At 41.0% G+C, this 14,040-nt stretch overlaps 1 protein-coding gene across 1 annotated transcript in view; it reads right to left on the bottom strand.

The window, feature by feature from the left end:
* The window catches only part of LOC132553012 (uncharacterized), a 116,881-nt gene that overhangs the window by 41,177 nt on the left and 61,664 nt on the right, over positions 1 to 14,040 (bottom strand). The window contains exons 44-63 of the mRNA XM_060217216.1: positions 12,967 to 13,899; positions 10,876 to 12,741; positions 10,416 to 10,533; positions 9,950 to 10,173; positions 9,007 to 9,604; positions 8,553 to 8,767; positions 7,309 to 7,542; positions 6,796 to 7,047; positions 5,874 to 6,332; positions 5,415 to 5,582; positions 5,109 to 5,219; positions 4,080 to 4,265; positions 3,727 to 3,942; positions 3,092 to 3,373; positions 2,748 to 2,984; positions 2,243 to 2,509; positions 1,895 to 2,074; positions 1,555 to 1,662; positions 1,002 to 1,271; positions 135 to 644 (exon numbers count right to left, since the gene is read on the bottom strand). Coding sequence (XP_060073199.1) covers positions 135 to 644; positions 1,002 to 1,271; positions 1,555 to 1,662; positions 1,895 to 2,074; positions 2,243 to 2,509; positions 2,748 to 2,984; positions 3,092 to 3,373; positions 3,727 to 3,942; positions 4,080 to 4,265; positions 5,109 to 5,219; positions 5,415 to 5,582; positions 5,874 to 6,332; positions 6,796 to 7,047; positions 7,309 to 7,542; positions 8,553 to 8,767; positions 9,007 to 9,604; positions 9,950 to 10,173; positions 10,416 to 10,533; positions 10,876 to 12,741; positions 12,967 to 13,899 — 7,434 coding nt within the window. The remainder of the gene's footprint in view (positions 1 to 134; positions 645 to 1,001; positions 1,272 to 1,554; positions 1,663 to 1,894; positions 2,075 to 2,242; positions 2,510 to 2,747; positions 2,985 to 3,091; positions 3,374 to 3,726; positions 3,943 to 4,079; positions 4,266 to 5,108; positions 5,220 to 5,414; positions 5,583 to 5,873; positions 6,333 to 6,795; positions 7,048 to 7,308; positions 7,543 to 8,552; positions 8,768 to 9,006; positions 9,605 to 9,949; positions 10,174 to 10,415; positions 10,534 to 10,875; positions 12,742 to 12,966; positions 13,900 to 14,040) is intronic.

Genomic DNA, 14,040 nt, shown 5'->3' with positions numbered 1-14,040 from the left:
TAAAACATACAATGCGTGCTTCAACAAAGTTCTTCATATTAAATTTCTTGTTTTATTGGTCTCAGAGATATTTCATTACTAAAATATTTGAAATGATTATAAACATATGACCAGATTGAAACGAGAAAGCTTACCAAGTACAACAGGTTTAGACTCGGTGGATCCTCCAGAACAGAACCAGCCTGCACTGCAGTTTCCAGATGGTGCACTGAGTCCAGCTCCACTGCAGAACTGGCCAGGAGGACAGGTGAGACAGGATGATGGGTCATACTGTGCTGTGAGTGAATTGTAAGAGCCGGCTGAACATGGATACTGAGTACTGTACTGTGTACCTGCTGGACAATAGTGACCAACTGGACAGGCAAAATCTGTTGGGATGGTGGTGTTTTCCATACAGTAGTAGCCCTGTGTGCACTGATCACATGATCCCTTCGCTGTAACACTGGTGTATGTTCCAGCAGGACATGGGATGGGACGAGGCGATCCTTTCGGACAGTAAGAACCAGCGGGACACTCCTGCCCTACTCCCTTGTGGGATACTGATGATGATGGATTGGATGTGTCCACTCCGTACTCACAGTAGTAGCCAGCCATACAGCCTCCATCTGGATCAGGTGAGCCTGGGGTACCACAGTAGTAACCACCTGTAATAAAAGGTCAAAGGTGAAACATGAATATATTAAGATGAGCAATCAAACACGTATGCCACATAAAACTTACAGGTTACAGCTTTCCTGTTACAAAAGATCAAGATTGCATTGTCAAAAAAGGTCAGAGTTCAAACTTGTATTGTTACAGAAAGGTTAGACATTTAACATGCAATCTCATTAATCACAAGTTAGATAAATTTACACGGAAAAGAAGTTCAGAGGTCATACAATCACATAAAACATATCAAAGGTCAAACACAGTTGATTTAAATGTGATTTAGTAAAAGCATTCACTAATGCGTCCACTCCATGTAACATAAAAATTCACCATGATTTACAACAGTAACATACCTGTGCACTGTGTGCACTCCGATTCTTGTGTCAGTCCAGATGTGTTTCCAAAGGTTCCTGTAGGACAAGGTTGTAGGTCTGCTCCAGTGCCCTGTGGGCAATAGTAACCTTGGGTACAAGTGTCGGCACGGTCCCTGTTCACACAGTAATAGCCTGCTGGGCAGACATAACAGGCTGAAGCTCCTGTGTGGTTCATGTAAGTACCATTGCCACACGGCTCTGCTTTTGTGGACCCAATTTCACAGTAATGACCAACTGGACAAATGTCACCTGTAAAAGAAGAACGAGATAGGTTTGATAACATCTCATCTAGAAATATTGCATATAGACAGATGGCTGGGACTTATAGATTTAATTGTTGTCTCCTATCACCATCATTGGCTGACATATTTATTTTCATGTTTTTTTCTCTTAGCGTTTCTTTCTAGATGAAATAAAGCCATTTATTACATCAAGCTGGACAATGTGGACGACATATTTTATATCAAGATTTCATTCAATCAAGTATTAAAACCTAGGCAAAGAATGACCTCAGAGTACATCAATCACTTACCAGTGGTGCCATCTATTGGAGAACTGGTGTTTGCTCCCAAAGTACAGAAGTATCCAGACATACACTGATCAGTTACATTTGTCTTCCCTATGCTCTCACAGTAAAACCCTGAAAACACATTGGAATATCAAAGTTTAAATTTTTAAAAGACATCATTCAAAATACATTACAACTGCTAACCAATACCCCCCACCCTCCCCCCACCTTCAAAATGTTTCTCATTTACTTGACAGGTTCTTCCCCTTTACAGTAGGCTTACTAAAGGAGGGGCTTTAACATGGTCTACAAAGTATAGACAGTACAAACTGATGATTACTGAATACAGAGGAAAAAAATTTACCAGGACTACAGCTAATACAGTCGCCGACATCTCCCATTCCCGTCACGTCCAGATATGTCCCTGATGGACACTTGAGTGGGTCGTATGTACCATTGGGGCAATAGTTTCCGGCAGGACATAAATCTCCATAACTCTGAGCAACAGGGGCAGCTTCAGGTGATGCAAGAGAACAGAAATGGCCTACAAACAGAAACATTTAGAATCAGGAAATGTTTCATGCATCCAGGTTTCATCACATCATTTAAGCTGTCGTAGAAATCTGAGGTACTGTTATACAAGCAAAGTCTTGTTTACATTTCAATCAAACTGAGAATTGATATGATCATGTATCCCGATTAGAACACTTACCTGCCCAGCAGGTGCCTGATACAGCGGTCAGTCCCGTTTGACCACAGTAGTGGCCTGGGGTACAAGCCTGACATTCACTACTATTGACCAGTCCCTGGACATTACTGAAGGTTCCGACAGGACAGCCATTGCCTACGACACTGCCAGCCAGACAGAAACGACCAGCAGGACAGATGTCTCCTGTAGTACCATCCGTGGGGGTGGCGTTGTAGGCAGCTAGTGTACAGAAATGACCTGCAGCACACAATGCTGTTGGCTCCGTGTTACCTGTTACACAAAAGTACCATCATCTATTATCTCATTTGCTAAAACTTCAATACTGGTGAACATGTTTAATCAATGGCAGTCCTTCTACCATATAGTAACTAGAATTATAATCTTTCTTTAATTACTTCTAATATTTCCTGCAGTGTCCGTAGTTATCCCAATCTCCCAATATTCCCTGTGTGAAACACATACAGTATTATACATCATAGTACAATTAAACAGGATCAGTCTGGAATACCTTCGCCAGCACAGTAGCTACCAGCAGTGCATGGTGTACACTGTGTCTGGTTGGTGAGACTAGTCATGTTGCTGAAGGTGCCAGCAGGACAAAGGAACTCGTTTGCATCCTTGGTACCCTGTGGACAGTATGACCCTACTGGACAAGCTATTGGCACAGATACTCCACGATAACTCCTGTACCGGTCTGTGTAGTTCCCAGTTCCAGTAGTATTGGCATCCAAGACCTCATAATCACCTGGTAAACAAAGAGAATCAACAGTTGAATATACTTAGTTCTAAACTTAAAGAATATCTACCTCTGCTAATGACCACTAAGAAAGGTCAGAAAAATAAAAGTCTCACCAAAAGCTTTGCAGTATGATCCAGCTGGACAATTATCACAGGTGCTCTGTTTCCAGTGGGGCTGGTAATAGCCTGATGGACAACCAGTTTCGTTCCAACTCCCCTGAGGACAGAAGTGTCCAGGGCTACAGGCCAGGGTTGTAGGACGTGCTGAGTCCTGTCCTTCGGGACAGAAGTAGCCAGCGTCACAGTCTCCAGTAGGTGCTGCTAGGCCATATTGCTGACAGTACTGACCAGCAGTACAAGGCAAGCAGTCAGTCACATTAACATTCTGTTGACGATCTGCAAAAATATAATTTAGTCAAATTAGTATTGAGAAAAGTTTCAAATCAATCCATTTTTCAGTAGTCTATTCAAATAGTTTTGAACACATCTTTGCATCAACAGATGAAGAAAGCATGAAGTTTAAGATTTTTATTATACAGCAGTTTCTACAAATAATTGTAAGTTAAAATGTGACAAGGAATACACAGAATGTTAAGTATGTTATTTAATGCTTTTATTCTTCAAGAACATTTTAACAATGATGATTTCAAGTAATTATTTTCAAAATCAATTTCCTTTTACAAAAGATTCCCATGTAGGACCAGAAACCTAATTCAACAGATATCAGTAAAGTATAAATGAAAACACACCTGAATAGGTTCCTGGGGCACAGGCTACTTGTACAGTTGTTCCATTCGGACAGTAGTGTCCCATATCACATGGGGTGGGGTTCGGTATACTGGCACTTTTATTGCAGAAAAACCCAGCATAGCATTCTCCAGTGGGTGATGCCAATCCGTAAGTCTCACAGTACATTCCGAGGGAACATTCTTGTTTCTGGGAGGATCCAGTGGGGCAGTAGGTGCCTGAAATTTAATTAAACAGAATTAACTATTTACTTATACACATTCATCCATGTATTATCAATATCCATCAGTGTACTGGAAAGTGCATAATTCATCCACATCAGAACAAAGTTTGTTTACAGTGGTGATAATATTACCTGGAGTACAGATACCGCCTGTGTCGTTGAGAGCATACACGGGACAAGTGGAATTAAAGTTGTAAATGTCTGAGGAATTCACCCACATCGATGGCTGGGATGACCACGCCCCTCCAGAGCAGAACCAACCTGCTGAACAGTCTCCAGTGGGCTCAGATAGACCTGTGCCATCACAGTACTTTCCACCTGTTAATAATAACTTCATACATTCAGTAAGATAAAAAAATTAGGATTAGTCTGTAATATGTATCAAATGATAAATCATTAAGAGACAGATAAACGCATCTAAGTCCTTCCTTCTTAAAAGTGTTTAAAATATATTCTAAAAAGTCAAACAAGATGCCCAATTGGTCTGCATCGTTCACATCATATTCCATGTTCATTAGAACAGAATCAGTGTTTATCACAAACATAATAACACACATCCACTGGCATTCAAAGTAGGCAATCTAATCAAACTACCTGTCAGACAAATACCATGTTTCTGTGTCATTTGGTAAGACAGCAGAAATCGTTTAAATGTTTTAACAAATTTAACCCCTGTGACATTGAATATGGGTAAAGGTCATTTTCGTTTTGCTAACTTTTTAAGGAACCTAGGAACCTATCGGCCAAACTTGCCTCTGAACTCTTTGGCTGGTCAGAAGAATTTGTTTTAAATTTTTAAACAAATTCAACCCCTTATGACCATGAACTAGGATAATTTCCTTTCAAAAATTTTTCAGACTTCATCCTAGCAGCCCAACGGCCAAATACTACAACATTTGGTTAGTTGGTTATTATGAAAAAAGTCATTTAAATGGAAAAGTTGTTGCCAGACACCGCACCACGGCATAAAACCAGAAATAAAATCAGACTTTAAATTCAGTTACTTAATGGAAGTAAATGGTATCCTTGTGAAGAATAATTCAGCCCAGTTTATGGAGCTGTAGTACATTTTCAAAAGTATTTATAGTTTTTAATCATATAATGGAAAGGAAACATTTGTCCTTGAATTATGTCCAAGAGCAACTCAACATTTGAACTTACCAGTACAAGAAATGCAGTCAAATTGGCTTTGCCCCAGGGTCCTGTTGTTGTAGGTACCAGCAGGACACGGAAACTGAGTGGAAAACTGTGTTCCTGCTGGGCAGTATGAGCCTGAAAGAGCAAGACGGTAGAACAATTGATCTTTTTTTTACGTTCTACAGTTTTTCAGATAGTAAAACACTGAAGATTGTGGGAACCACAGGTCAAATAGTAAAATGTTAAAGTTTAATCATTTAAAGCTGAAAACAGAATCTAACATTCCCTAGCATAACACAACAGTACACTGGATATTAAACCATCACTGACCCGTAGGACAAGGTGTGCTGAGGTACGTGGTCGAGTTAGCAGGACAGTAGTAGCCAGCCTCGCAGGATGTACAAGTAGCCTGGTGGGTGAGGTCAGCATATGTTCCAGCAGCACAGCCTATAGGTTCAACGGTACCAACTGGACAATAATGACCAATTGGACAGCCACCTAAACATTAAATAAAGATTGAATAGGACGATGAAGTGGACAGCCACTTAATAACAACAGAGAATGAATCAGGTGACAAAGATGATAGTCAATTAACAACAAAAAGACTAAGATGATGAAGATAATAGCCACTTAACATCAAAGACATTCTGTCTGTAAAAAATCATATTTCTTTTTACCGTTAATCAGCATATTTTTTCAACACATATTTTTAAACCAGTTATTCCATGAAAATTTTTAACCAAAGTGACTATAACATCAACCTAAATCTTTACGTATTTTGATCCTTACCTCCAAACCCGGTGTTGTTGTTACTGGGGTAGGCTGTGTTAACACCACTCTGACAGTAGTAGCCAGCAGCACACAGTCCAGTTTTATTGTACTGTCCTGGGGTGTCACAATACCATCCCCCATCACACTGAGTACATTCGCTCTCCTGCATCAGCATCTCCACTGCACTGTAGGTGCCTGCTGGGCAAAGTTCCATGTTGAAGCCAGTGTTGGCCGGGCAGTAGCGTCCCACAGGACAAGGGTCAGCTTGGATCTTATTTACACAGTAGTAACGGGCAGGGCAGGAATCACAAGAACTAGCCAAAGTGTGGTTCATGTAGGTGCCATCTGCACAGGGAATAGGGCTGGCTGTTCCCAGGGGACAGTAGAAACCTGCAGGGCATACATCACCAGTGGTGCCATCTGTGGGAGAACTACTGTTTGCAGCTCGGTCACAATAGTAGCCCGGGTCACATTCACCTTAGATAAAGACATACAAAGAATAACATTTGTGTCCCAATCTTACCTACAGCCCTATAATATCAACAGAACTGACCACTTACCAAAACTTCATCATTAAGTGATGAATGTATGAAATTGAAAACTATACAAAAGAAATATTTCTAATACACTTCCAATACCTTATAGTCTATATTGTATATCAGATTAGGGAAAGAGACTACAGATCATGGTCAAATACAACACAATGAGAAGAGAGTGCACAAATTACATCATACACCTCTTTGTGTTAAGATGCTCCATATAAACCAAAAGTTTTTGTGTTCACATGATTAATATCATGGAAACTTCAAATCTATCTAAAATTGCATGGAATCAATTGTTCCAAAAAGAAAATATATTTCTATAACTTAAGTTTATTGAAAACAGAAGAGCATATTACAAACTGAAACAGAGTTTCCACAATCATGAGTAATTGAAGTACCTGTATAGTTCATAAGTCCTTCTGTATCACAGTATTTGCCCGGCGCACAATCCAGACAATCTGCCAGGGAGGTCCTGCCAGTGTCTGGTAGATAGGTTCCTGATGGACAAGGAATGGCTGTCCCTGTTCCCTGGGGACAATAGTGACCAGCAGTACAGGTATCACCATAAGACTGTCCTACTGGACTCTGGGATATTGCTCCCAAAGAACAATAAAACCCTGCTGTACATGGTCCTGTAGGAGCTGTCAATCCTACAAATGGACATAATCATGAAAATGAAAGATAGTTTACTTTTCTGATGTAATTTTTTTTTGTGCATTTGCATATTGCAAAAAAATCACATGGAATCTGTTATTTTAGTAATATTTCCTAGAAAATACAGCTGATTAACAAGAACCTATGCAAAGATATATAAAATAGTTTATGATAAAAGATTGCTATGAATTCTGACTGATTATTGACCACTAACATGAGGTAAATGTATAACACCAGTACATGATTAAGAGGCTCACCTTCTGAAGCGCAGTACATCCCAGGGCTACACGGTGTACAGGAAGAGATGTTCTGGAGGCCGGTAGTGTTGCTGTAAGTTCCTTGAGGACACTGGGTACCCTGACCTGATCCAGCAGGACAGTAGTCTCCCACTTGACACTCGTACCCTGTCACACCATCAGTAGGGTTGGCGACAGTGGATCCAGACACACACACAAATCCAGCGTTACATGGTCCAGTGGGCTCAAACAAACCTACATTGAACAAATCAACAAACTTGAACATTCCTTCTGTATTTTATACCATAGATTCAAAAGCAATATTTCTTTGATAACTTTCGTTTACATGTTGACAAAGCACTTAAATATAATCATTGTCTTGATATACTGTCAAATGTAAATTTCCGTTCAACCAAATGATCAACTAGCATTTGAAACAATACACAATCACAAACTGTTCACATTTCATTGACAATATATAATCACATACTGTTCACATTTCATTGACAATACATAATCACAAACTGTTCACATTTCATTGACAATAAATAATCACAAACTGGTCACATTTCATTGACAATAAATAATCACAAACTGTTCACATTTCATTGACAATATATAATCACATACTGTTCACATTTCATTGACAATAAATAATCACAAACTGTTCATTTGAAACAAACTGGTCACACAATCACAAACTGTTCACATTTCATTGACAATAAATAATCACAAACTGTTCACATTTCATATATAATCACAAACTGGTCACATTTCATTGACAATAAATAATCACAAACTGTTCACATTTCATTGACAATAAATAATCACAAACTGGTCACATTTCATTGACAATAAATAATCACAAACTGTTCACATTTCATTGACAATAAATAATCACAAACTGGTCACATTTCATATATAATCACAAACTGTTCACATTTCATTGACAATATATAATCACATACTGTTCACATTTCATTGACAATATATAATCACAAACTGTTCACATTTCATTGACAATATATAATCACAAACTGGTCACATTTCATTGACATACACAAACTGGTCACATTTCATTGACAATAAATAATCACAAACTGTTCACATTTCATTGACAATAAATAATCACAAACTGGTCACATTTCATTGACAATAAATAATCACATATTACTCCCGAACCATTAACAATACACAATCATATATTGTTCCCAATCCAAAAGTATACAAATATGTAACCTAAACCAAGATAACAAGGAACCTACCTTGAGCATCACAGAAGAAACCTGGACTACAAGGCAGACACTGGGAAGCATTCTCTAAACCAGTCGTGTTGCTGAATGTACCAACAGGACAAGGATAGCTCTGGGCACTGACAGTGTTGTTGAGACAGAAGTGGCCACTTGGGCATTCAGCTGGAGTGACCACACCTGTACTATTCATACCACAACAGGACGCAGCTTCCAGTGGGTCACAGTATCTGAAATTGTAAAACAAGATATGACAAGGCTTAGAAAATACATTAAAAAGACAGAAAAACCAAAAAGTAAATGTGACAGCAAAAATATTTGATTTTTTTTTAATCAATGAATCAATGTGACAGTAATTCTGTAGGGTGTTGCTTTTACCTAAATGTGTATCCTACATTGGTACTAGTGAGGACAGATTACATCAAAATTACTTTAAAGACGAAATCAACTTCAGTTTGTGACAACTTACTTTCCCTGTGGACAGTCTTTACAGCTGGCCATGTTGGTTTCATCCTGGTAAAATCCAGCTGGACATGCCAATGGCAGACCAGTTCCTCCTGGACAATAGTGACCAATGGTACAGTTGAAGTCTGGTGGTGTAGCTGATTGTTGACCAGCTGGGCAGTAATACATGGGAGCACACTGACCTGTGTAGTTTGTGTTTCCTGTGCCAGCACAGTAAAATCCATCAGGACAGAGATCACAATTTGTCAGGTTGGTATTACCCTCGGTGTTGGACATTGTGCCCGCTGGACATGGCCATGGGGTATTGGTTCCTGAGGGACAGTAGTGACCCTTTGGACACACCTTGTTTGGAGGGTCAGGCTGTATGTCACTCCCATTACAGTAGAACCCTGCACTGCAGGGTCCGTTGGGTAGGGAAAGACCGTCATGCATGCAGTAAGACCCACCATCACAGGCTATCGGACCAGCCGAACCTGCGGTACAGTAGGTTCCTGCCAAACACTGCATGCCAATAAGAGTGTCGTTAGGTTGTGACTTATCTGAAGCACCAAGGCAGTACCAGCCTGCCGAACAGTTCCCAGTCGGTTGTGAGAGACCATCAGCTGCAACATAATGACAGAATTGTACAGAAATGTATCAATTATCTATGGAGAATAGAAGGTATTATCAATGTGGCAGTGTTAATACAAAACTAAAACATTAAATCTTCAAGTTTTGAAAAGGTAATGACATGTTGTTGTGTAATAGGCCTAGATATCCATCTCTTTTGCAATATTATCTTTGAAATTTAGAGTAAAATTGAATTTTAAAATAAAATTAGAATAAAACACCTAAAAACAAGGATAAAATATACATCATACTTGTTTGCTGTCTATATTTTACTAATATACCCCAGTTGAGGTCACAATTTCTGTGCTGCTAGTGACAGGTAATGCTGGTGTACCTACTTTGACAATATTCCCCTGGCGGACAGTTGAGGCAGTCCTCTGGACCATCACTGCCGTTCACTGGGTTGTAGGTCCCTTTGAGGCAGGGATTCTGGTAGGGATCTGTGGTATTGGCGGGGCAGTAGTAGCCACTTGGACATGGCTGGGCAGAGTAGGAGGTGGAGTTCTCTACACAATAGTAGCCAGCAGGACAAGAGGAGCACACATCCTGACCTAGACTGTCACTGATGACAAAAAAGACATAAAAGCATATTTATTTCTTTTCGTGGCATTTTAATGAAGTACAGAAAAATCGTTGAGTAATATGGAAAGCAAAAAAATGAATTAGAAAGTTTTAAAATTAAACTGATTTAACTGACTATGAACACACTAACAGTTTCCTTTTGTTTTCTAGATCCTCAATTGGGCCAGGTAACACTTTTAAAAGGGTTAAAGACATTTAAGGTTCTAATCACTGGCTCATTACCTGTATTGACCAGCAATACATGGGAGTGGTCGTTCTGTGCCAGCTGGACAATAGTATCCCAAGGGGCACAGCCCCCCAGTTCCAGTGTTTGCACCCGAGGGTGTTGCCGAGTCCACACCTGAAATGATGCAAAATTCATGTTTCAACATTTTTTTCCTCAAATTTAAAAAGTACAGTTCCTTATTTTGTACATGGTCAGTTTATGATACAGGTTTTCTTTTTTTTATTATTTATTTTTTAATAACAATAATTCAATATTTCTAGATACAGGCAGATGTCTAAAAAATCTGAAAATACAAAAAAACAATATAATTTTTTTTCTAGTTATATTAGAACCACTGACTTAAATCTATATCTTTAGTAAGCAAGATTGAAGGTATGCCTGTAGAAATAAATAACTGCCAACCAAAAACATTCTGAACACTAAAAATTTAGTAATGGTTGAAAGGTGTAAACTTACCAATTTCACAATAGTATGATGCAGAACATGGGCCACTAACAGCAGCCAAGCCAGGAACCAGACAGAAGTTGCCTCCTGTACATGAAGTACACTGTGTCACATTAGAGATGCCATACACAGGGTTAAAGGTTCCAGCCGGGCACTTCTGAAGGTCAGCTCCGGTCCTTGCTGGACAGTAGGACCCGGGTGGACACAAGTCAGCTCGATCACGGTTTACACAGTAATATCCCTCTGGACAGTCATAACAGATGGATGCTCCAGTGTGATTGGTGTAGGTGCCATTAGGACAGAAATTATGAGTGGGAGAGCCACCAGGGCAAGCTGAGCCGGCAGGACAAATGTCTCCAGTGATTCCATCAGTTGGTTCTGCCTGAATGGCTCCACCAATACAGTAGTATCCTGCAGTACAGTCGCCAGCAACTGCAGAGGCACCTGTGGAGTTGCAGAATTTTCCAGGCTCACAGCTAAGACAAGCAGAATCATTTGTCATACGAACATTAGGTTGGTAGGTACCTGAGGGACAAGCCACAGGTTCATGACTGTTGGAAGGGCAGTAGAACCCAGCAGGACATTCATCGCCATATGTCTGTCCAACTGGGTTAGGCGATTCAGAAGCATTGGAGCAGAAAAATCCAGCTAAACAAGGTCCATCAGGTGCACTGAGGCCAGGAGAGGCACAGTATTGACCCGGTGTACAAGCTGTACAATCAGTCAAAGCTGGTAGCATATTCCTGTGGCCAAACGTTCCCTTAGGACAGGGTGTGGGGCTGGACCAACCTTCCTCACAGTACGTACCTTGTGGACACACATTGCCAGTGATGTTGTCAGAAGGACTTGGAGCACTTGACTTCAGCACACAATAATACCCAGCATGGCACTTCCCTGATGGTTCTGTCATGTTCTGATTCTCACAGTAATATCCAGGTGGACAGTCATTACACTCAGCGATACTTTCGAGGCCAGTGGTGTTGCTAAATGTCCCAATTGGACATGGATTTTCTCGGTCAGTCATTGTACCATTTGGACAATAGAAGCCAGCAGGACAGTCTTTGGGAGTCACCACACCATGGGATGGAGCTGAAACCCCACTTTGCTGTTCACTGATAGCTTCAGTCATGTCACAGTACATACCTGCAGGGCAGTCGATACATTCACCACGCTCTTCCAGAGGCTGATACGAACCTGAAGGACAAGGCATCTGAGTCGCACTACCTTTTGGACAACTGTGTCCAGCCAAGCATTTGTTGCCTGCAGGCTGTGGTACAATCATTCCCTCTGGGCAAAACCAGCCAATGTCACAGTCACCATTTGGTAGATCCCTTCCATTTCCTGAGCAGTACATTCCAGCCGTGCAGGGGAGACAACTTGAGATATTGTGAGCTCCAAACATATCGTTGAATGTTCCTTCATCACATGCAATAGCATAAGGACTGGCTGTTGGACAGTAATGGCCTTTTGGACAAATGTCACCAAATGTCTCATTGACTGGATTGGACAAGGTTGAGCTACCATTACAAAAATGCCCTGCAGTACACTCCCCAGTATAATTAGCCAGCCCGTCAGTACCACAGAAATAGCCTCCAGTACATGAGATAGGAGCATCTGATCCCTCTGGGCAGAAACTCCCTGCATAACACTTCCCACCAATGTTTGGGTCTGTAGGTGAGGCATCCCAGGACCCAGGTAAACAATAGTAACCTCCTGTACAAAGTCCTGCAGGGGCAGGAAGACCTATGTTAGGGCAGTAAGATCCTGCTGGACACACATAGCAGGATGTGATGTTGTGGGAGCCTGTAAAACTGTTATAGGTACCATTGGAGCAAGGGTACTGTGATGAGAACTGGGTCCCTTGTGGGCAATAGTGACCTAAAGAGTTACAAAAACAAGATAAAGTTATGGCATGATCACTTGAAAGTTTTTAAATTAATCAATCTACTTGTTAAGAACTGGCATACTTATTTTATTCTTATTAATTGCTAAAGAATAATATGTTACATATGTAGCATTACCCCATTGATTAAAGTTTTATTTTTAAGGCAAAGTTTCTCATGATCCAAAGTACTAAGCTATGTTATAGAAGACCGTACATACCTGCAGGACATTCTGTTGTGTTTGAGCTTCCTGTGGTGCAGTAGGAGCCAGCAGGGCAAATGGTACAGTTGGACTGTTGATCCTGGTCAGTGAAGGTGCCAGCATCACATTGTAAAGGTAAACTGGATCCCTCTGGGCAATAAGAACCCTTGGGGCAAGGTCCTCCAGTGGCTGATACAGAGGAGGGGCTTGATGCATTGGAGCCTAACACACAGTAGAAACCAGCATTACATAGTCCTGAGGGGTAGAACAAACCTGGAATGTCACAGTAGGACCCAGGGCTACATTGCTGACATTCCGACTCAGCAGTCAATAGGGTGTTGTTGTTGAATGTTCCAGCAGGACACTGAACTGGCTCTTGTGTCTGAGCAACACAAAAGTGACCAAATGGACATGGGCCAGCATCTCCTGTAGACAAGGCGCTTGGTGTCATAGAGTTAGAACCACTACGGCAGTAATAACCAGCAGCACATTGTCCTGTCGGTGCAGTCAGGTTGGTTGTATCACAGTAGAATCCTCCTGTACATTGTGTACACTCGGTGAGATTGGACAGCATGGTGGCCCCACCAAATGTTCCTGCAGGGCATGTTTCCCAAACCAATCCTGTCCCAGCAGGACAGTAGAATCCCTGGGGGCATGGTTGTGGGTCAAATCCTGGTTCACAGTAGTACCCTGCAGTACAGGTCGAGCAAGCAACTGTTTGTGAAACGAGGGTAAATGTCCCCGCTACACACTGCTGGGGTACAGCAGTTCCCTCTGGGCAGTAATGGCGCACAGGGCAAACATTTCCAGTGGAGTCTACAGGTGTGGAAACCGATGCATTCATTGTACAGTAATATCCAGCTGTACAGTTACCAGTGGGAGCAGTTAATCCGTCTATTGCACAATACTTTCCAGGGTCACAGCCTGTACAGTCAGATTCGTACGTTAAACCTGAAAGAGGAAAAGGAAGCAACAGTTTTCAAACTGTACAGACACAGTAATGTGAATGTGTAAAACGGAAGTATATTGAGCACACATTATATGCCATGTAATAAAAGTGGAGAGATACTCTCATTAAATATTACGCCAATC

This window comes from Ylistrum balloti, unplaced genomic scaffold (assembly GCF_031769215.1).
Source record: "Ylistrum balloti isolate Yb309-2 unplaced genomic scaffold, AGI_CSIRO_Ybal_v1 Utg370292, whole genome shotgun sequence".
NCBI lineage: Eukaryota > Metazoa > Mollusca > Bivalvia > Pectinida > Pectinidae > Ylistrum > Ylistrum balloti.
The sequence above is the reverse complement of the archived record's forward strand: the minus strand, read 5'-3'. Positions and strand labels throughout refer to the sequence as shown.